The sequence below is a fragment of the Pyrus communis genome, chromosome 11 (genome assembly GCF_041283825.1).
Source record: "Pyrus communis isolate YQ-2024b chromosome 11, ASM4128382v1, whole genome shotgun sequence".
Taxonomy (NCBI): Eukaryota; Viridiplantae; Streptophyta; class Magnoliopsida; order Rosales; family Rosaceae; genus Pyrus; species Pyrus communis.
In genome coordinates this window covers 4,538,513-4,560,458 of record NC_142575.1, presented here as the reverse complement: position 1 = coordinate 4,560,458, position 21,946 = coordinate 4,538,513, and the positions used below count along the sequence as shown (strand labels likewise).

At 38.0% G+C, this 21,946-nt stretch overlaps 2 protein-coding genes across 2 annotated transcripts; both read left to right on the top strand.

Moving 5' to 3' along the window:
• The first annotated feature begins 1,478 nt into the window (after window positions 1-1,478).
• On the top strand, window positions 1,479-11,485 carry LOC137742571 (clathrin heavy chain 2). Its single transcript, XM_068482477.2, has 30 exons — window positions 1,479-1,718; window positions 1,982-2,186; window positions 2,501-2,589; window positions 2,724-2,802; window positions 2,932-3,059; window positions 3,498-3,596; window positions 3,694-3,802; window positions 3,897-3,976; window positions 4,067-4,294; window positions 4,379-4,444; window positions 4,791-4,907; window positions 5,070-5,267; window positions 5,433-5,549; window positions 5,742-5,801; window positions 5,933-6,019; window positions 6,148-6,231; window positions 6,335-6,469; window positions 6,552-6,614; window positions 6,686-6,790; window positions 6,875-6,987; window positions 7,101-7,353; window positions 7,492-7,628; window positions 7,711-7,989; window positions 8,078-9,080; window positions 9,299-9,784; window positions 9,900-10,070; window positions 10,148-10,333; window positions 10,559-10,681; window positions 10,762-10,872; window positions 10,945-11,485. Exons 1-30 carry the CDS (start codon window positions 1,674-1,676, stop codon window positions 11,095-11,097), a joined length of 5,109 nt encoding a protein of 1,702 aa, XP_068338578.2. The 5' UTR covers window positions 1,479-1,673; the 3' UTR covers window positions 11,098-11,485.
• A 7,136-nt stretch (window positions 11,486-18,621) lies between these two features.
• Window positions 18,622-20,545, top strand: LOC137743432 (galactinol synthase 2). The gene is made up of 5 exons (XM_068483321.2): window positions 18,622-18,845; window positions 19,004-19,280; window positions 19,368-19,688; window positions 19,814-19,948; window positions 20,052-20,545. The coding sequence occupies exons 1-5, from the start codon at window positions 18,712-18,714 to the stop codon at window positions 20,334-20,336; spliced, it is 1,152 nt and encodes a 383-aa protein (XP_068339422.2). The 5' UTR covers window positions 18,622-18,711; the 3' UTR covers window positions 20,337-20,545.
• Window positions 20,546-21,946: the final 1,401 nt, after the last annotated feature.

Sequence of the window (21,946 nt, the reverse complement as noted above, 5' to 3'; positions counted from 1 at the left end):
AGTGTTTTACAATGTTGAAAGCGTTTTTAATAAAAATGTTGTTAGTACCAACCTTTAGCAAAAATACAAGTGAATCTTGGAAAATTACTTCAAGTGTTTTTGAAACTCAATTTAAAAAAAAAAAAAACGTTTTCAATCATTTTAAAAATATTTCCAAAATAATCATTACTCTAATTTGATTGCAAACTGTTGTAACAATTCTGTTATTTATTTTGAATAAAAATGAAAAATAGTTCAAGGGCCACGGAAAAGTAAGAAAAAAACAACTAGCCCAATGAGCTCGTACTTCGTAGAAGGGCACCCCATAAACTATAAGAGTACCCACATAGTGGTCATAAAGCCCACACAGCAAAATCAATCGGCCTGTGAAATAAGCCCAACTTCCCCTAAATATTTTATTTTCTTGAAAAAAACCTCTTTCATAATGCAACATTCTAAACTAATCTTTGGGGAAGTGACTCGAATCCAGGTTGAAAAGATGACCACCCTATCTTGATCAACTAGATTAACTGTTTACGTTATAGCTGCATTTTGCGCAATACATCCCAATTTATTGACAAACAGAGCCTCTTCAACTCTCTCCTCCCTCTCGAAAAAATTAAAACAGTAACATCGCTTTACAACTTCTTTTAACGGTTTGACAAAGTTACTTCAAAGAACAAAACAAAACAAAACAAAAATGACATTTTGTGGGGTTTCTTAGCTACAAAGTGGTTAGAGGTTTCTTAAGTAGCAAGTCTATGTATTAATTGTTCAACGTTAAACAATTTTTGGCTACTATTGGTTGACAATTCACATTCCACGACCCCCATTGCTACCAAACGATGATGAATATGTTTGACCAATAACCATGGAATGTATGATGTATATGGAATGCATGGTACTATATCTTAATAATTTGATTTTAAGTATATCTTAATAATTTGATTTTAAGTAAACATACCTTGAATACTACCTAACGTGTCATTAACTGTACTTAAACACGCCCTTAGCACTGCATTGATCAACTGGTCTAATTTACACGTGCATTTAGTTTTACTATTATCCTTTCATATAGTAAATGGTTTTCTCCTTTCATATTTTAATCAATTATCAGCACTTTAAAGGGATTCCTAATAACTTAACCCGAAAGGCATTTTAATTTATATATTGCACCTGAAAAACATCATGTATACTCTTCAAAACAGATGGGCTTGCCAAACAACGCTACACCTGGCGTCTCATCCATATTTTTTCTTATAATTTAAAATAATGCTAAGAAGAATATATTTATGTATCACATTTGTATGACTTATTATGTAAACACGTATTTATAAAACAAACAAACAAAAACAATAGATTAAAATCATTAACCGATATGACATGCACACATCACCCGTTGCATTATGTATACAAAAAATGCAATCCGGTATTGTACGTTGACAAGTGCACTTGACTAACCCATTACATTCTCAACGTACAACCCCACTTAGCAATCGATTCACAAATTTTGCGCGACAAAAAACGCATACTATAGCTCCTCCTCTTCTGCATACATTCCCATACTACAAGATCCGCACAGACTCTCTCTCTCCCCCTCCCCCTCCTCTGCAAATCCACACGCAGAAGGTTCTGCTGTGCCACATTCTTCTCCGCTTATCGGGTCCTCCTACCGAAGCCCCGACCCGGGCACCATGGCCGCCGCTAACGCCCCCATGACGATGAAAGAGGCCCTAACGGTAATGCCACCTTCATCTCGATCCTAATTTCATCAAACCATTTCTGGGTTTTCGTCATTCGGTCATGCCTCATTGGATCGATCTAGATCCTTTTGAGAACTGCATTTTCACTCTGTTTCCCACTGACCCGTTTGCGAATTATGTATAAATCCGGCGTTTATCTGTGCAAGTTTGTGCATTTTTTGTTGGATTTTTGGCAATGCGTTTGAGTGATCGAGTGCGATGATGGTGATTGTTGATTTGAATTTTGTGTGGTTTTTCAGTTGCCTAGTATTGGGATCAATCCCCAATTCATCACGTTTACGCATGTGACTATGGAATCGGATAAGTACATTTGTGTTAGGGAGACATCGCCGCAGAATAGCGTCGTTATCATCGATATGAGCATGCCCATGCAGCCATTGCGTCGACCCATTACCGCCGACTCGGCTTTGATGAATCCCAATTCCAGAATTCTTGCTTTAAAAGGTATATGATTTGAATTCTTGAAATTAATGTAGTGATGCAATTCCAATGTGTAGTAATGCAATTTCAGCTTATCACTGTGAAATTGAATGTATATTGGAACTGTGTGATTTCTGTTATATACTGGATGCATTTCCATTTTTTGTGATTGGTAAATTGGCGAGCGTGGAGCATTATTGAAATTCGTTTTTTATTTGCGTGGAATTGTTTATAAACCGTCATAGTTTGTGTTGAGTTGTTGATTTTATTGTCTTTTTCTCTTATTATTAGTTGTTGTGGTGATTGTCCTGCTTACAATGGCTGAATTCAATGTGTAGCTCAAGTTCAAGGAACAACTCAGGACCATTTACAAATATTTAACATTGAAATGAAAGCAAAGATGAAATCACATCAGATGCCTGAGCAGGTGATGATCTTCTACCTTTAGGGCATTCACAATGTCGAATTTGATGCTGTGAAAGATCTTTATTTATAATTTTATTTTGGTAACTGGTTGTAATCCTAAATTTTTCTGTTTGCTCTTTTTTTCGCTCTTTGTAGATTGTCTTTTGGAAGTGGATTACTCCAAAGATGCTGGGTCTGGTCACACAGACCTCAGTATATCATTGGTTAATTGAAGGTAAGATGTCTTTACAAATCCTTGAATCTGGTTTCTTTTATTTTATTTTCTTCTCATTATCTCGTCTCTCCACATGAGGTTTTTTACTCTTATATTTTTGCACATGTTTTAAATATATTTTACTTTTAGGTGAATCCGAGCCTACAAAGGTCTTTGAGCGGACGGCTAATTTGGCAAACAATCAAATAATCAACTACCGTTGTGATCCTTCGGAAAAGTGGTTGGTCTTAATAGGAATTGCTCCTGGTTCAGCAGAGGTGAGTGATTATCTTGTTGTTTGCTAGTGTGAACTGGCACCTTTATAATTGTACATAACTGTATGAAAATAATTTTTCTATGTTAATATTTTTAGACGTGACCTCTTATTGCTATTTTTTCACTTTACTTTGTTGTGAAGTTGCTAAAAGATTTAGAAGAGTGGTCAAAATGTTGTGTTGTTTTCAATTCATGGGAGCCGGGATTAGATAAGATGTTCTAGTTGCACTTTTATACTTCACCATTTTATCCGTTTTGTTCTCACTGATACTTGGAAGTATGTAATTACTTTATTGAAAATAAGATTTTTTTTTTCTTTTTATTTATTTACTTTTATCTCATTATTTTTATAATTTAACGAGAATGGAACTAATTATGGTTTACCAGATTTAGTGACATCTTCAACAATTAACATATTGCTTCTGCCAAAATGACTGTAGAGGCCACAACTTGTCAAAGGAAATATGCAGCTTTTTTCTGTGGAACAGAAACGGAGTCAGGCTCTTGAAGCACATGCTGCATCGTTTGCCACATATAAAGTGCGGTGCCATACTTATTTCTCACTTTCCCGTGGCTTAAATATATGCGGTTTACTACTGTGCTATATTCTCTTACTTAATTTTCTGTTACATGCAGGTTCCTGGGAATGAGCATCCATCAATTCTTATTAGTTTTGCCTCAAAGTCCTCCAATGCTGGACAGGTTACATCAAAGATGCATGTAATTGAGCTTGGTGCCCAGCCAGGTACATTGCTTCTTCACTGGATTCCATTTAGAATATTTGAGAATATATTAGTGCACATCGCACAGATCTAACGTTTACTGTGAATTGACATCAGGAAAACCATCATATACTAAGAAGCAAGCAGATTTATTCTTTCCTCCGGATTTTGCTGATGACTTTCCAGTATCAATGCAGGTCTTACTTTTGGCTGTTATTACTTTGATTTCAACCATATGTTTTACCTATCAATCAAACTACATTCTTTTTTTCTCTTCTCGATTTCAGATATCGGAAAAGTATGGGTTGATATATGTTATCACAAAGCTTGGACTTTTATTTGTATATGACCTAGAGACAGCAACTGCAGTTTATAGAAATCGAATCAGTCCAGATCCTATATTTTTGACAGCTGAAGCTTCAACTGTTGGGGGTTTTTATGCAGTCAATAGGCGAGGCCAGGTCTTACTTGCCACTGTAAATGAACAAACAATTGTACCTTTTGTTAGTGGTCAGGTATGCTTTTGAGTCGTTTTGTGCATTTGACTACTGGAGAAAGAAAGTGTTAGGTCTTTATTTTATTGTTTGGGGATTTTGCAGTTGAACAATTTGGGGCTTGCAGTGAGTCTTGCGAAAAGAGGAAACCTTCCTGGTGCCGAGGACCTGGTAACGATTGCAGTTGGTTTTTGTAATAACTTTCTGACAATTGGCACGTTTATCTTAGTTGTTGTCACTACTTCTGGTGTCGAAGAAGGAAATCAGTAACGATAGTGTGGGTTTTTGTGGTGCGTGTCTTTCCCCCATATGTGTGGAAATCAGTATGTAGTGATATGTAGAAATCAGATCCCTATATTCCCTCTGGAAACAACCTTTTCCTGGGAAGTTCTATGGTGCATTTAGTAATTTAAGTCTTTGTGGGTGTTCAAAATGTATGAGAATATGAATACATAATTGTTTTCTGTTTGCACTTTGGTGATATCTTGAAACTACAATATATGGTTGTTGTGCTCAGGTTGTCCAGCGGTTCCAAGAACTGTTTTCTCAGACTAAGTATAAGGAGGCTGCAGAGCTTGCCGCGGAATCTCCAATGGGAATACTCCGTACTCCTGATACTGTTGCTAAATTTCAGGTATAGCATTCTGATATTTGTCAGCTTATATACATATTCTTCATAGTTTTTGTGCTTCTCGGTGTCACCTTTAGATTACCTTGGAAGTATTGTGCTTCCTTTAAAAGACTATGTAATCTTTGAATCAGGATCTAATTTACACACTTTATTTATTCTTTGCAGAGCGTTCCTGTGCAAGCTGGGCAAACCCCACCGTTATTGCAGTATTTTGGAACTCTTTTAACTAGAGGAAAACTCAATGCTTATGAATCATTGGAACTGTCACGTTTAGTTGTAAATCAGAACAAAAAGAATCTTTTGGAGAATTGGCTAGCAGAGGACAAGCTAGAATGTAGTGAAGAGCTTGGAGATCTTGTGAAGGTTTGAAACAAAATTGAGCTAACTTTAAAAGAGAAAGGAGAGGATCATGTTAGAGGGCTCTTTTCAACTTTTACTCAACAATGGCATTGTTGAGTCTGCTGCCGCTTGATTTTTTTTATGAGTTATATTGTCATTCTAATATTATGAAACATATTTACAATGCAGACAGTGGATAATGACCTCGCTTTGAAAATATACATCAAAGCCCGGGCAACTCCCAAAGTTGTTGCAGCATTTGCTGAGAGAAGGGAATTTGACAAGATTTTAATATACTCAAAGCAGGTCACACAACTTTGCTTTTCTTTGAACTAGAATCTTAATGACATACAATTGTTCAAATTCTCTCATTTTGAACAGCAATATTATCCTGTCTGAAAACTATTATTGTGTCAGTTTTGGTAGTGTGATTTTTAATAACATGGCCAATAGCTCTTACTGGATTTTTATCTAATTGTGATTTTTAAATTGTCACAGGTTGGATATACACCCGATTATTTGTTCCTTCTCCAAACAATTTTACGGGCAGATCCCCAGGTACATGCATTTCTTTGAAAGTTTGAGGCACTTTTCTCTTTACAGCGGTTTTGTAACTATTTACTATGCTCTTCTGACGGGTTGAGCTAAATTGTCTGACATTGGAACAACTTCAACTATCTTGATGGCAGGGGGCTGTTAATTTTGCTCTAATGATGTCTCAAATGGAGGGAGGTTGTCCCATTGACTACAATACCATCACCGATCTGTTCCTTCAGGTTTAAATTAAATATTGCTTTATGTTGTGTCAACAATTTTTTGTTGAAATATGTTCTTCATTTTATTATTTTTCTGAAGAATGAGTTTTGGGACTTCTTGTCATTGTGTATTTTCTTTTATTTTTCAGAGGAACTTGATCCGTGAGGCAACAGCCTTTTTGTTGGATGTGCTGAAGCCGAATCTACCTGAGCATGGATTCCTACAGACAAAGGTTCATAATCCCTTTCCTAAACTTTGATTTCTTTTCCCTTTCTTTTCTTTTCTTTTTTTTTTTTTTTTACTCACATGTCTGCTCCATATAATGTTTTTCTTAGGTTTTGGAAATCAATCTTGTGACTTTTCCAAATGTTGCCGATGCTATATTGGCCAATGGTATGTTCAGTCATTACGATCGCCCACGTATTGGTCAACTTTGTGAAAAAGCTGGTTTGTATTTGCGTGCCCTACAGGTATAGTAATTCTTGGATTCTAATGAATATTCATTTAAAAATGATAATTTTTTTCCTAACCAATAGTATCTTTAATGCGCAGCACTACACTGAGTTGCCTGATATCAAGCGTGTCATCGTGAACACACATGCAATTGACCCTCAGGTTGGCACTTAAATTTCTTTGTAACTTGATAGTATGTGATGTAGTATATCTCTAACTACCATGTGTGTTAGGCTCTTGTCGAGTTCTTTGGAACTCTTTCTGTAGAATGGGCTCTTGAGTGCATGAAAGATCTTCTGCTGGTCAATCTTAGGGGCAATCTTCAGATTATTGTACAGGTAAAGTGCTTTTTTTATTTTTTTTTACCAGTATTGCTCTTTCATAGTTTATAAAGTTGAGGCTTACCTGATCATCTTGTGCAGACTGCCAAAGAGTATTCTGAGCAACTGGGTGTAGATAAATGCATAAAATTGTTTGAGCAGTTCAAGTCCTATGAGGGGCTGTACTTCTTCCTAGGCGCATATTTGAGCTCCAGGTATCAGTTTCCTTAAGTGGAAGAGAAGTTTAAAGATTACATTCATTTGCTCCGCAAGTTTTATGAGATTCTTTTTTCTTTGTCCCTTTCATGTATTCATCATTTCTGGACAGTGAGGATCCTGATATCCATTTCAAGTACATTGAAGCAGCTGCAAAAACTGGACAGATTAAGGAGGTGGAGCGTGTGACACGGGAATCCAATTTTTATGACCCTGAAAAAGCTAAGAACTTTTTAATGGAAGCAAAGCTTCCAGACGCACGTCCTCTGATTAATGTCTGTGATCGTTTTGGCTTTGTTCCAGATCTCACCCATTATTTGTATACGAACAATATGCTTCGTTACATTGAAGGTTATGTCCAAAAGGTATTCATACTTGGAGGCTTTATGTCATTTTTCTTTCTTTCTTTCCAATTGCAGGTTTCCTGTTAGCTTTCTCATGCCTTGTCAATGTTATTATTCAAATTGAGCATCAATCATTATATATCTTTTATGGTTTGATAGGTCAATCCAGGAAATGCTCCTTTAGTTGTAGGGCAGCTATTGGATGATGAATGCCCTGAAGATTTCATTAAAGGTCTTATTCTATCAGTTCGTTCTCTTCTACCGGTTGAGCCCCTTGTCGAGGAATGCGAAAAGAGGTGTAGTGATCTCTTTTATGACCCTGTTTATCCTTCATCATTCACATTAGTTGCTTATCGTTTCTGTGATTTCTATTTGCAGGAATCGTCTTCGCTTGCTCACCCAATTCTTGGAGCATCTTGTGAGTGAGGGAAGCCAAGATGTACATGTCCACAATGCTCTGGGTAAAATCATCATAGATAGCGGCAACAATCCTGAGCATTTTCTCACAACTAACCCATACTATGATTCTCGTGTTGTTGGTAAATATTGTGAAAAAAGGGATCCTACCCTTGCTGTTGTTGCATACCGTAGAGGGCAATGCGATGATGAACTCGTTAACGTTACAAATAAAAATTCTTTGTTCAAACTCCAGGCCAGGTTTGTGTGTTTCTGTTTTGCTGGTATGATGTTGGATCATGATTTTATGTGGCTCCCTTATGCTATTTACTTGATATGTGCATGTCAGATATGTTGTGGAAAGAATGGATGATGATCTCTGGGCTAAGGTCCTTGATCCTGAAAATGAATATAGAAGGCAGCTAATCGATCAAGTTGTATCTACTGCCTTGCCTGAAAGCAAGAGTCCTGAGCAAGTATCATCAGCTGTAAAAGCATTTATGACTGCAGACCTTCCACACGAGTTGATTGAGCTTCTTGAAAAGATAGTGCTTCAAAATTCTGCTTTTAGTGGGAACTTCAATTTGCAGAATCTATTGATTCTGACTGCCATCAAAGCTGATCCATCCAGAGTCATGGACTACATCAATAGATTAGACAACTTCGATGGACCTGCAGTTGGAGTAATGGCCGTAGAAGCTCAGTTGTATGAAGAAGCATTTGCAATCTTCAAGAAGTTCAATTTGAATGTTGATGCAGTGAATGTCCTGTTGGATAACATACAGAGCGTTGACCGAGCTGTAGAGTTTGCATTCCGGGTTGAAGAAGATGCTGTTTGGAGCCAGGTGGCCAAGGCTCAACTGCGAGAGGGATTAGTGAGTGATGCCATCGAGTCATTCATCCATGCAGATGATGCCACCCACTTTTTGGAGGTCATACGTGCTTCTGAGGATGCAGATGTATATCATGACTTGGTAAGATACCTTCTGATGGTCAGGCAGAAGACCAAGGAGCCGAAGGTGGACAGTGAACTTATTTATGCTTATGCTAAGATTGATCGGCTTGGTGATATTGAAGAGTTCATTCTTATGCCAAATGTTGCCAATCTCCAAAATGTTGGGGATCGCTTGTTTGATGAAGCCCTATATGAAGCAGCCAAGATCATATTTGCATTCATTTCTAACTGGGGTAAACTAGCATGCACTCTTGTGAAGCTAAATCAGTTTCAAGGTGCTGTTGATGCAGCTCGGAAAGCTAACAGCTCAAAAACGTGGAAGTTTGTTTGCTTTGCATGTGTGGATGCTGAGGAATTCCGCTTAGCTCAGATTTGTGGACTCAACATCATTATCCAGGTAGCATTTCCTGTTTATGTTAATTTCACCTGTCTTCACGAAATGCTTTTGTTTATTAAGATGTCTCCCAAGATTGGTGGTGCGTATTCTTTGAATAAGTTTTTGTTAAGTTGTAAGCACTGCAGATTGCCGCACCTGTCTATGTGCCATAGGACACAATTAATTAGTTACTCAATTATACTTTTGATTATTTCTTACTTCAGCATGTTTAATTTTAGGTGGATGATCTGGAAGAGGTCTGTGAGTATTACCAGAACAGGGGATGCTTTAATGAGCTCATTAGTCTCATGGAGAGTGGGCTAGGATTGGAGCGTGCACATATGGGCATCTTTACAGAATTAGGAGTTTTATATGCAAGATACCGTCGTGAGAAGCTTATGGAGCACATTAAATTATTCTGTACCCGTCTCAACATTCCTAAGCTTATTAGAGCTTGTGATGAACAGCAGCACTGGAAAGAATTAACATACTTGTATATCGAATACGATGAGTTTGATAATGCTGCAACTACCATAATGAACCACTCCCCTGAAGCATGGGACCACATGCAATTCAAGGATGTTATTGTCAAAGTTGCGAGTGTCGAACTCTACTATAGGGCTGTGCACTTCTACTTGGAAGAACATCCTGATGTTATTAATGATGTTCTTAATGTGATTGCGCTTCGTGTGGATCACACCAGAGTGGTGGATATAATGAGAAAGGTTTGCTTCTGTCACATGACGTCCTTTATATTGGTCTCTGCTACCAAGTTTCTGTTCTGCCAGGGTTTGTAAATGGTTCTTTCGTGCTTACATGTTCAATCCCTTTGGGTTTCAGGCTGGTCACATCCGTCTGATAAAGCCATACATGGTTGCAGTTCAGAGCAACAATGTAGCTGCTGTGAATGAAGCTCTAAATGAAATATACATGGAGGAGGAAGACTATGACAGGCTTCGTGAATCAATAGATTTGCACGATAGCTTTGATCACATAGGTCTTGCTCAAAAGGTGAGATTGAAGTTTTTCATACATCGGAAGTATTTGACTGAGACATGTAATTATTTGTTATTGATGCAAATGAACAGCTTGAGAAACATGAGCTTCTTGAGATGAGACGCGTTGCTGCATACATTTACAAGAAAGCTGGTCGATGGAAGCAATCCATTGCATTGTCAAAGAAAGACAATCATTACAAAGATTGCATGGAGACGTGCTCACAGTCTGGTGATCATGAACTTTCGGAGGAACTACTTATCTATTTCATTGAGCAGGTCTGTGTTCTTTTTATGCACTAATTATGCTCTAATTTAAGAGTGCTCATGCACGCCAAATAAAGCAAGGATTTTACTGCTCAAACATACTCATTTATTCTTTCCTTCTTCCCACCTCGTGAATTAAAGAAGGCGGTTCAGTCCATGCTTCCATCCCTTTCTCTTTGTAAATTATTAATTTTTGATGTGGTTTTGTAATCATGTTCTTCTGTAATGAATATGCAGGGAAAGAAAGAGTGTTTTGCTGCATGCCTATTTGTTTGTTATGATATGATCCGGCCAGATGTTGCTCTTGAGCTTGCGTGGATGAACAATATAATTGATTTTGCCTCACCATACCTCTTGCAGGTAATGTTTTTATTTCTGTTGTCCTTTATCCACTGGTTACCTTTCAATTGTTCCTCACTCAGTCTTCTCGCTCTCTCTAGTTTATCCGAGAGTACACAGGCAAGGTGGATGAACTTATCAAGGACAAAATTGAAGCTCAAAACGAGGTGAAAGCCAAAGAGAAAGAAGAGAAGGAACTCGTTGCTCAGCAGGTATTTCTATTTGCTTTATCCTTGTTTTGTTGAGAGGATTTCTTAAACTAATTGTCTTTGCACGATCTGCAGAATATGTATGCTCAGTTGCTTCCTGCTTTGCCTGCACCACCGGGAATGGGAGGTTATGCTCCACCACCAATGCCACCAATGCCACCAATGGGAGGGATGGGAATGCCGCCAATGCCCCCCTTTGGAATGCCACAAATGGGCCCCTCTTACTAAATTTTGAGGCGGATTGAGGTTTTACGAGTGCTCTAACAACTTCTACTGGCTAAAAGCTAGAATTTCCGCAATTCTCCAATCACGCTGAAGGCAATTCGTTTTCACACTTCACATATGGTTGAGGGAAGTGAAGGGTTGAGCTAGTTATTCCCCCACTTTCTTGCCGGTTCAACATCTTCGTATGCAGCGTGTTTATGGTCACGTTTTTAGAAGTTCTTTTGAATTTACAGTATCAATTCTTTTTTGTTTGGCCTTTTGAGAGATGTAGGATGGCAACCGACCTTGCACGTAGTTCATGGCCATGGTTGTGGCAACATTGTTACTACCTGTATAGGAATTTTTTTTGAACTTGGTCTTGTTAGTGTCAAGAAACTTTTCATTGGTAAAATTCTTGTAGTAACATTTCTCACTTGGTGCGCAAGGCATTTCTGTCCATTACTATTGAAGATTGTCCCCCAACCCCCGGGGCCCCTAAACTCTGAAGGGCACAAAAAATGTATTTAGTTGGTCAATAATCAATACCTACAAGGTTTGGTTAATAACTTAATATAATGATGGGCTAGGATTTGGAGACTCATGCTTTTGACAAACGTTTTTTGCGGGGTTCATTTCTCAATGTATTTTAATGATCTAAACGTCTATTTTTTATATCTCACCTCAAAGATTATATCTACAAAAAATCACCAAAATCTGAAATCATATGATCTTTGAATTAAATTTAATGTTTTTTTTAGAACCGTATTGGTCCCTTTTCTATCATTAGATGCCTACCAAAGTTCGATAAAATGCCAATTTGCATGTTATTTTGTCCAATACATATTGCGCACTGTGCACACTATTCTTATTACCTATGTTATAATCTATGAAATTAAAAAGAAAAAGAATTTCCTATGTCCAATTTAAGACAACAAAACCCTTCAGTTTCTCTTATTATATTATGTCCATTTCCCTTATAGATTTAAAGTATACCTCGTCTAATAAGAAATTTTCGATGTGTCACGTGTCATGCATGATGGGTTCACAAGAGTCCTTATAACACTTCCAAAAGAGTTGGCAAAAACGTCAATGGTGGGGTCCACAAGATTTCAAGAGCCAACTTCATTAACAAATTATTGGTGGATCTCTCTGGACCCAATTCCACCGAATTCTTTGGATCCTTCTTCTTTAAAGGCCGAATTGATGTCGTGCTTTTCCGGTGTGGACGTTGGCCTAGGGTCGGCGTCGTGGCCTCCCCTATGACATCCCGTCCCCGAAATTTCATTATTTATTTACGTATTTCATTATTTAAATTCGTGTTTCGTTTACTTGATTTTTAATTTTATTTTAAATTCGTTAATTTTAGAATTTTAGTTATTGAGTTACAAAGTTCAAAAATTTGTAATTATTCGTTTAAAATATGTAGACCTTTCCAGATTCCTCCTTGTTTTTCCCATTATCCATCTTTTCCTCAAGAAAAGGAAATAGGGGGATAACTGGTTATTCCTCATGGCTTGTTTCTCTCATAATTTCCTTGACATAACCATTTTTTGGAGTAGAGTACTTCAGATCTAATCTTTTTTTGTAAACTCCCTGTTAAGGAATAGAGTCTACTCACTTCTTCTCTGGTTTCCAGAGTAATCTTTTCCATAGTTTTCAATACTTGCATCATGGTGGCTTACAAGTCTTCATTGGTCACTTTTCCTCCTAACTTCTCAGATGAAGTCATGTTCTCTAGAATAGCTGGACCTCATAGGGAGGGAAAATCTTCTGGTTAATCTGTCATGCTTGATCTTGGTAGACACTGGGGTGGCATGTGTTCTGTGTTCCACCTGAAGGTTCGTTCCTTCCTTTTTCTTCTTGGCATACAAGACTAATAGAATCCCACCGGGCATGCAAAAACTATGTTTGGGCAAAGATTTCTCTAGAGAAGGCTCGTCAGACCTCAACACAGCTCCCCAAGGGATTTGCACTTTAGATGTGTAGTCGAGCTCTTACTTGTTGATGTGCTACAAGAAGAGGACAAACTTAGTTTTGAAATGTGCCTTTGTGGGGCCTTAGGTGTAGGCCGTGAAGCTCGCAATCAAAACTAACTAAGTGCTAGGCATGCCACTGATATCTCAGTATAGCAGATGTAGAACAAGTGTGTTTTAAGTCGATTACTTGTGCCTCAAGTTACTTTAAACTTCTTGCTATCAAAGGCTTATCGTGGATGGGTTAAATCCACATTAAGTTCTTTTTCTTGCCTTGTAAACAAGGACTTTTAGTTCATGGTCTTGTATGTTCGAATGAAGAGGGTTCAAAGCCCCTTAAGTCATTTGTTTGGTCCTAGATTGCGCTTAATGAAAACATATCCATTAAACTAACCAGATTCAGATGCAAATGAGACTCTTAAAATAGAAAAACAGGGGGAGATAACTCGAATACATACTGGCGAATGCATTAAATAATAGATTTACTAATTTAGAAAACAAATGAAGAGCTTCGGGCAAGATTTCACCTTATCTGGCAAGGTTGAACTTCTTGTAGACACTTCTCTTTGTATTTCCAGGGGTTGTAGGCTAAAAAGGATGGATGGTAAACAAGTTTACATGAGGGAATCAATGCTATAACACTGAGAGAGATAACAGAGCTTTTAAACTAGACAAGAGATAGCTTTTCTAAAGAACTATCGCTAAAAGGGCTAAACTGGGTTAATTTCAACTTTTGGGTGAAAATCTGACTTGAGAACAGAGTTTGTATATTTGTTTTGTTTGATTGGTTGAGTGTCCTTGTCCCCGTTGTCTCTTCTTCTTTTTATGGACAATTTGGCCCGACTACTATAGCTTTTGCTATTGCCCGAAAGCACTTGGAGGGTAGTGAGTCATCAACTTTTTACTTGTGATGCCACTAGAAAGTGTTCTTTGGCAGATAGTAGGTTAGCCTCCATCACTTGTCACTTCGCCCATAGACACATGGCTTGTATTTTGGCTGAGAAGGCTTTAACTTGCTCTGGGCTCGATGCTGGGTTTCGAGCAAGTTTCCCCTTTAGTTGACATCCTTGGGCTTTCCTTTATTTAAGCCCAATATTCAAATATTAACCCAAACAACCCTGGCTCCACATTACAACCTTAGACCATCTCCAAAGGAGATGTCAAATTTTAAATGGAGTTTTAACAAAAAGCCATCAGTACTGTTCACTTTAACGAAAAACCACATTTTTACACTAAAAAGTCAATCTTGGTACTATTTCACTTTACCCTTTATTTTGTACTTATCGTTAAAACTCAAAGTTTTCAAGCCCTTTTTATTAGTTTTCCTAATTTTAAATCTAAAATTTAAATTTGAAGGCTTACGTGGGACTTTTTTAAACTTTTGCTCTCCAACCGATATGTCAAATTTTAAATATAAAATAATAATTCATATGTATTTTCTTTGCATTGGGAATGAAAAGAAACAAAAGGATAATGCTTTAAATCAATAAAAAATTAATAAAAAGCATTTAATACTTAACTAAAAAAATTGGAAGGTGCTGTCAAATTTAGCAGCAAAGGGGAGATATGTAAATCCATGTCAAGCCACATCATATTTGGCTTCTCGGTTGTAAAACATTAATGTTGTCTTTTGTTACCGTTATTGCTGATTTAGACAATTTGACATCTCTTTTGGAGATGCGCTTACGCTGCTCATGCTCTGGCGTCACCCAGAGGCCGTTGAGCTTGACAAGGTCAAAGTTGTTAACTATTGTGCTAATGTGAGTTCTTGTTACAACCCTTAATGAGTTCTGTAATATCGATGCATGTCCGTTCTTTTTAATCAACTAAGTTGAAAGTGTGACCTTCAAATTTTTGGTTCAGGGGTCTAAGCCATGGAGTTACACTAGGAAGGAAGAAAACATGGAGAGGGAAGATGTCAAGATGCTGGTGAACAAATGGTGGGAGATATACAATGGTGACTCTTTGGACTACAAGAAGACTCTAACTTCAGCTGAAGCTGGAAAGGGTCCAGGCCAAGTTAACCTCAGCCTGTGACTTCAGCTAAGGCTGGAAAGGGTACAGGCCAAGTTAACCTGCAGCCTGTGACTTCAGCTGAGGCTAGAAAGGGTACAGGCCAAGTTAACCTGCAGCCTGTGACTTCAGCTGAGGCTAGAAAGGGTACAGGCCAAGTTAACCTGCAGCCTGAGGCTGGAAAGGGCACATGCCAAGTTAACCTGCAGCCGTCAGAATCAGCATTTTCTGAGACTGGCGCTGTTGAATTCATCTTCAGCCCATCTGCTGCTTGATCATTAGAGCCTCATGGGAGGCTTAAGTTTCAGAATAAACTTGTACAAAAACTCTTGCTTTTGTACGAACTGATGTATCATGTCCCCATGTTCCCTTTTTTTCGTTGAATTTCAATAGTGGATTGATTTTTTATTTTTTTTGGTCAAAGTTGATAACTTTCATTAATTAAAAAAGGCAATACAATTTTTCCCCCCAAAAAAAAGGAAGTACAAGAGATAAAAAAAGCTAAAAGGCAAACTAAATACAAGTACAACCCAACCGAAAATACAACATAAAGCCAAAGTGAGCAAGCCTAACAACCCTAAATTTAGAAGACAAGTGCCGCCACCACAGCACATGCAATGCCATCGCAAATCCGCCATCACCACCAGGAGAAAGAATCCACGAACAAACTGAATGAATGAAAAATAAGGGTGAACAAACCACTTGCGCAAAAAACACTCCCATAATCCTACCATATAGTGCGAATAACACTTTAACAATCACCTAACACTAAAGAGCCGCCGAGGAGACACATGATGGGCCAAGTAACAGAGGTCAATGGTAAAGGACTCACGATGGGATGAAATATCCATGGAAGAAAAGGACGTAAAAGCCAGGAAAATTGAGACAAAGCCTCAAAAAACATTAGAAACTGAAGGCCAAGATAAATAGAAACGCAGAAGGCAAAGGAAACGCAGAAGAGAAGGAGAAGAGGAAGAGGTAACGAGCATTGGCAAGACAAATGGCGGTTGCCACCAACCCCCACCCAAGAGCAGGAGTCGGCGGCAAGAGGGGAATTTAGTTTTTTTTTTTTTTTTTTTTTGGCTATCGCGAAGAGACAATATTGGTTTTCCAACTATTCACACCGAGTACAAAAGTGAAGTGCTTTTATTTCATCAAACCAATAGATGTTTTGCTGGCCGCCTGTGTCAGTAAATGACTTAAAAAGAAAGAAAAATATTTGGTACTCACTAGTGAGTACTCAATATGATGACTTGCTTATTTGGCCCACTAATTGAAGACATCTGGTATTCTAATTAAACACACAACCAAACATCTTTTAAACATGGATAATATTAGGGAGATTAATTTTTTAAATCAAATTTGTAAATCAAATGATTGTCACAAATATAAAATAAGCACGTTAATCAACACTTAAATAATAATTCAATCATCAACATCCAAATCATTTTGTTTACAAAATTTTGTTTAGAAATTTGGCCATCTATCATAGTGGCAAATAAAAAAAATGAATTCTTTTTAAGATGAACAAAATCAATTTAATCTCAGTCTTTAATATGGATAAATCATTATGTTAATAATAATAAATAAATGTGAAACTAAGATACACTTTTGTGTCGCTAAAATAACGTCTCCAAAGAATTATCCATTTGAAAAATCAAGAAACGTTATATTTATTTTTGTTGATACAACGATACATTTACACTAGAAATAAGAACAAATTGATTCGAACTCATTATTCACAAAACTTGTATTGAACACTTTTCACTTATAAGTAAAAAAAATAATATCAATTCACTTTTATAAGTGAAAAAAATGATATCCTTCCACTGCGGTTGTATGCTGGCAGAAAGTTGTATTTGTTATGCTAGCACTTTATAGATAACGATTAAATTAAAGGGACTAGATTAAAAAAGGAATGTTGGAGGCATTTGAAGGGAGTTAATTAGTTTGCTTGTAGGACAAGGAAGTTCCGGAATCCAAGGGCCAAAATGCTTGCACTATTTACATATTATATATTCGGCCCCATAATAAATCTTATTTATAACATATATAATTTACTTGATATTTTTGATTAGTTTGTTATATTTAGCGTTAATTGGCCATGTGTATGCAGCAGGTCTGTACGACTATTGGTTTGGATGAAATGCTAATTTGCATGGTATTCTGTTCAATACATTTTGTGCATTGTGCACACTATTTTTATTACGTGTATTATAATCTATGAAATTAAAAAGAAAAGGAATTTCCTATGTACAAATTATGACAACAGAACTCTTCAAAATTTCAAGATGGGTCCTACTTGACCTCTTATGACAACTTGTATACTTTCTCCGTGATCAAATCATAAAACGGTAAAAAACAAAACATTACAACACACGAGTTAAGTTATGAAAAAGACCCTTAGAAGTTAGAACATTTTCAAAAGAGTTGGCAAAAATGTCAAATTGTGGGGTCCACAAGACTCCAAGAGTTAACTTAATTGACTGATAATAGGAAGAATTATTCACATGCCTGCAATGCAACCGTGGGGTCCATCCAATCTTGACTTCCGTACCATCCAACAAATAATTATTATCTTTTCCTAGAGGCTCTCGACTTTCTAGACGATTAACTCGGTGTCGGTTGGCTCCCCGTCGGGCAAGTATTAGACTAAATCATAACACCAATTATAAAACAAAAAAAAGGAAAAAGAACTTCAATACCAACAAAAGAAATTGGATTATCTTCTGAGCTCAAGTTCATGATCCTCCTGACTGACACACAAGAATCATTAGATTTTGATTCAACGATTATAATTATTATAACTTTTAAATGGTTTTTCTATTTGTAGTCGTTAGATCAAAATATCGGTCAGAAGAATCTAAGCTTGGGCTTAGAAGAGGATCCAATTCTTCAACAAAAGGTAGCACATGTTTTTCTTCATATTTTTTGTTGAATTTTAACATGGTACTTCTTTTAAACTAAGTATTAAACTAATGTTTAGTTCATCAGGTATTGAATTAATGTTTTTCAATTGGTATATTGACGACCTTTCCACCTGTGCAGAAAGTAAGGTTTAACCAAATAACGGAATGTCCTGGAATCATCCTCTGAAAGGGAACATGGGCAAATGATTGGTTCCCAGATTTCCATTCCTCCATAATCTTGATTCTTGTCGGCACAATCTTCATCAAAATATTATCCATTCGATCCATGATCTCTAAAATATGGGGGCAGATTCTCTGCCTTCCCACGTTCCGTACCCTTCTGTGCTCTTTTGTTTTGTGTGGTTATGATTAATTCATGTTAACATTTTATATTATTTTTTTATAGAAATAATAAGACAAAAAGAAATAATAATATAAAATATTAACGTAGCTTAACCATGACCACACAAACAGAAAAACACGAGAGAGCAGAGAATCTGCCTTCCTAAAACATTATCCATTCTGAACTCCAAGTTGATAACGTGTCAACCTGTGAGAAGACCCAATTAAAAAAAATTAAAAAAATTAAAAAAGTGCAAACCATGTGCTATTTTTGCAGTGTCGTCCTTCCCCTCTAAATACTCCCACACCCTCACGCACACCCACTGTCCAACTCCATCAGCCTACAAAAACCTTGAGCTCGAGACGTCCGAATCCCTTTTCCCTCTACAAATCTACAAAAGATGTCGAGCGCCGATTCCAAACTCAGAGACCTCCAGGAGTCCCCACTCGCCCGCGACCACGATCAGATCCGATCTCAGATGGATGGTCGAGGTGCCAGCAGTCTCAAGGGGATCCCCATCATCATCCCCGATCTGTAAGTTAATTGCACTTGCTCCAATCGTCTTTCTTGTTTTATTTTGGTCAACGATTATTATCCTGGAGCTTTCACTTTTTCTCCGATCTGGAAAAACCTAGCTAGCTAGGGCTTGGTGTAACTTGACTAACTCTCTGTCTGCTGTGTTGTGTTATTAGAAAACCTCAAGGTGCGTTCTCGGCAGCCAGTGAACCCAGGAGGGCCTTTTTGACCATGTTGGCTGGAAACTATGACGAGGCCGTGTTCGGTGTAGTTGGGTTGGCCAAGGGCTTGAAGAAAGTGATGAGCAAGTACGCCCTGGTTGTGGCTTTCTTGGCGGCTATGTCTGAAGAGCACTGCAAGCTTCTGGCCTCCAACGGCTGCATCGTGAAAGGGATTGAGCCCGTGTTCAGGGCCTCATATGGCACAAATTACTCCAAGCTTCGCATTTGGGAGGTAAACGTTTATTTATTTATTTTATTAATTGTTAGTAGGTTGTTTTTGCATGTGATTTGACCCCTACCTTTTGATTGAAATTTGCAGTTTGAGGAGTATGACAAAATGATCTACTTGGACGGAAACGTCCAAGTCTTTAAGAACATTGATCACATGTTTGACTACCCTGACTCCTATTTCTATGCGGCGCTGGACTGCTTCTGCGACAAGTCTTGGAGCCGCAGCCCACAGCACAAGATTGGGTACTGCCAGCAGTGGCCCAACAAGGCTCAGTGGGACCCCACATCGGGCCCTAAGCCTCCTCTTTACTTCAATGCTGACATGTTTGTCTTTGAGCCCAGCTTGGCGACTTACGGTTACCTCGTCAAAACCCTCCAGACTTCTCCTACCACCGCCTTTGCAGAGCAGGTAATTTTATCTCTATTCCATATTATTTTATTCTCCATATATAAGTTTTATTGAATCATTGTTTGTATTTGCTCAATCGGGTTATAAAATCTGACGTTGCAGTTTTGTACCTTTTTTTTCGGCAGGATCTTCTGAACGAGTTTTTCAAGGACAAGTTGGTGGCCCTGGCTCCTCATTACAACCTTATGGTGCCCATGCTGTGGCGTCACCCAGAGGCCGTTGAGCTTGACAGGGTCAAAGTCGTTAACTATTGTGCTAGTGTGAGTTCTTGTTACAACCTTTAATGAGTTATGTAATATCGATGCACGTCCCTTCTTTTTAATCAACTAAATTGAAAGTGTGACATTTAAATTATTGGTTCAGGGGTCTAAGCCATGGAGTTATACTGGGAAGGAAGAAAACATGGAGAGGGAAGATGTTAAGATGTTGGTCGACAAATGGTGGGAGATATACGATGATGACTCTTTGGACTACAAGAAGACTCTGACTTCAACTAAAGCTGGAAGAGGCACAGGCCAAGTTAACCTGCAGCCTATGACATCAGCTGAGGCTGGAAAGGGCATAGACCAAGTTAATCTGCAGCCGTCAGAAGCTGGATTTCCTGAGACTGGCGCTGACGAATTCACCTTCGCCCCATTTGCTGCTTGATAATTAGGGCCTCATGAGAGGCACGTTTGTAAATAAAGGTTTCGAGTGTGAGGATGTTCTTAAGTCCCCATTTTCTGGTTTTTCGTTTGATTTCTATGGTTAAGGAGTGCTTTTATTTCATCCGACAGTGGTTGTTGTTGTCCCCGTGTTCTGTTTTTTTGTTCTGGCTAGCTAGTCGCCTTTAATGGAGAATTCAGAATTGAGACTAATATATTATATGTCAATGTATTTACCTGCGGGTACTATGTTGGCATAAAGTTATATTTATTATGCTTACACTTGGTCCATATATAACAGTTAAATTAAAGGCAGTTTTAACGAAAAGCCTGCGGTATTGTTCACTTTAATAAAAAGTCACATTTTTACATTAAAAAGTCAAACCTGCTACTATTCACTTTAGCCTTTATTTTGTCTTTATCGTCAAAATTCAAAGTTTTCAAGCCCTTTTCATTAGTTTTCCTTAAATTAAATTAAATTATTATGATTAGTCGATTTTGAAGTTTAACTCACTTTTGTACATATAGTATGTATTGTAAATAAGCCTCATGGGAACTGTCACTTTTAGTTGTAAATCAGAACAAAAAGAATCTTTTGGAGAATTGGCTAGAAGAGGACAAGCTAGAATGTAGTGAAGAGCTTGGAGATCTTGTGAAGGAAATAGCAATCCCATTGTTTTTTGGGGGTTTCGTTAAGATCGGCTAATCCCACAGTTAGTCGATGTGACTAAAGGCTAGCGTTATTAAAGTTAATCCTAACGGTGAACAAACACAAGATTGGACTAACCCTTAGTCCAATACAGTTCAGTAAATGCTGAAGAAGGCAACCAAATGCCCCCTCAAAGTTTTAACTTATTTTTTTTGACATCAAAGTTTTAACTTTCGTTGTGTAGCTGGGGGAAAATTGGAATAAAATAATGGGTAAAGTACAAAAAACTACCTCAACTATTGGTGTCATGACACTTTCATACCTCATCTTTTTAAAATGACATTGTCATACCCCATCTTACGAATTTGTGCCAATGTCATACATCCGTCAGTTTTTCTATTAAGTGTTGACGTGGCTAGATACTGGGGCCTCTCACTAATCCAACTGGATTAAAATATAATTAAATATATTTTTTAATAATTAAAAATTAAAAATTAAATTACTTTTTAATATAAAATTGTGGATCCATCCTCTCTCTCTCACCTCTCTTCTCTCTCTAGACACCCACCTGCATCCCCAAAACCTTCCCACCCTTCCCACCTATCCCCCCCCCCCAACCTTCCTCCCCCTCACCCTTTCTTCCCCCTGTTCCATCTTCTCTGTGCAACCTCTCCCTCCAAAAACTCTCCCATCTAAAGCCCCTCGACCTCTCCATCTCCCACCTCTGCTTCGCCACTCTCCCGCCCCACCGCCTCTCCCTCTCAATCACATGCCTCGCCGTCAACCACAACCTCTTCTACGTTGCATCAAGCCACGAAAAATGCCTCTGGATCTTCGCTGCATCGAGCCTGAAGATTTGGTGGGACTTGGATCTTCGCTGTGTCGAGTCGGTCAAGGCGCATGAGGGCATCGTGAATGCGTTGGCATTGTCGAACGACGGGACGATGTACACCAGGTTTACGGAT

Excerpts from the sequence above, each read along its gene's own strand:
- LOC137742571 (XM_068482477.2), top strand. The coding sequence starts at position 1,674 with ATGGCCGCCGCTAACGCCCCCATGACGATGAAAGAGGCCCTAACG. Across the intron at positions 3,977-4,066 it reads ACTTTCCAGTATCAATGCAG|ATATCGGAAAAGTATGGGTT; the intron begins GTCTTACTTTTG and ends TCTCGATTTCAG. Across the intron at positions 6,615-6,685 it reads CACATGCAATTGACCCTCAG|GCTCTTGTCGAGTTCTTTGG; the intron begins GTTGGCACTTAA and ends CATGTGTGTTAG.
- LOC137743432 (XM_068483321.2), top strand. The coding sequence starts at position 18,712 with ATGTCGAGCGCCGATTCCAAACTCAGAGACCTCCAGGAGTCCCCACTC. Across the intron at positions 19,689-19,813 it reads CCACCGCCTTTGCAGAGCAG|GATCTTCTGAACGAGTTTTT; the intron begins GTAATTTTATCT and ends TTTTTTCGGCAG. Across the intron at positions 19,949-20,051 it reads TCGTTAACTATTGTGCTAGT|GGGTCTAAGCCATGGAGTTA; the intron begins GTGAGTTCTTGT and ends TTATTGGTTCAG.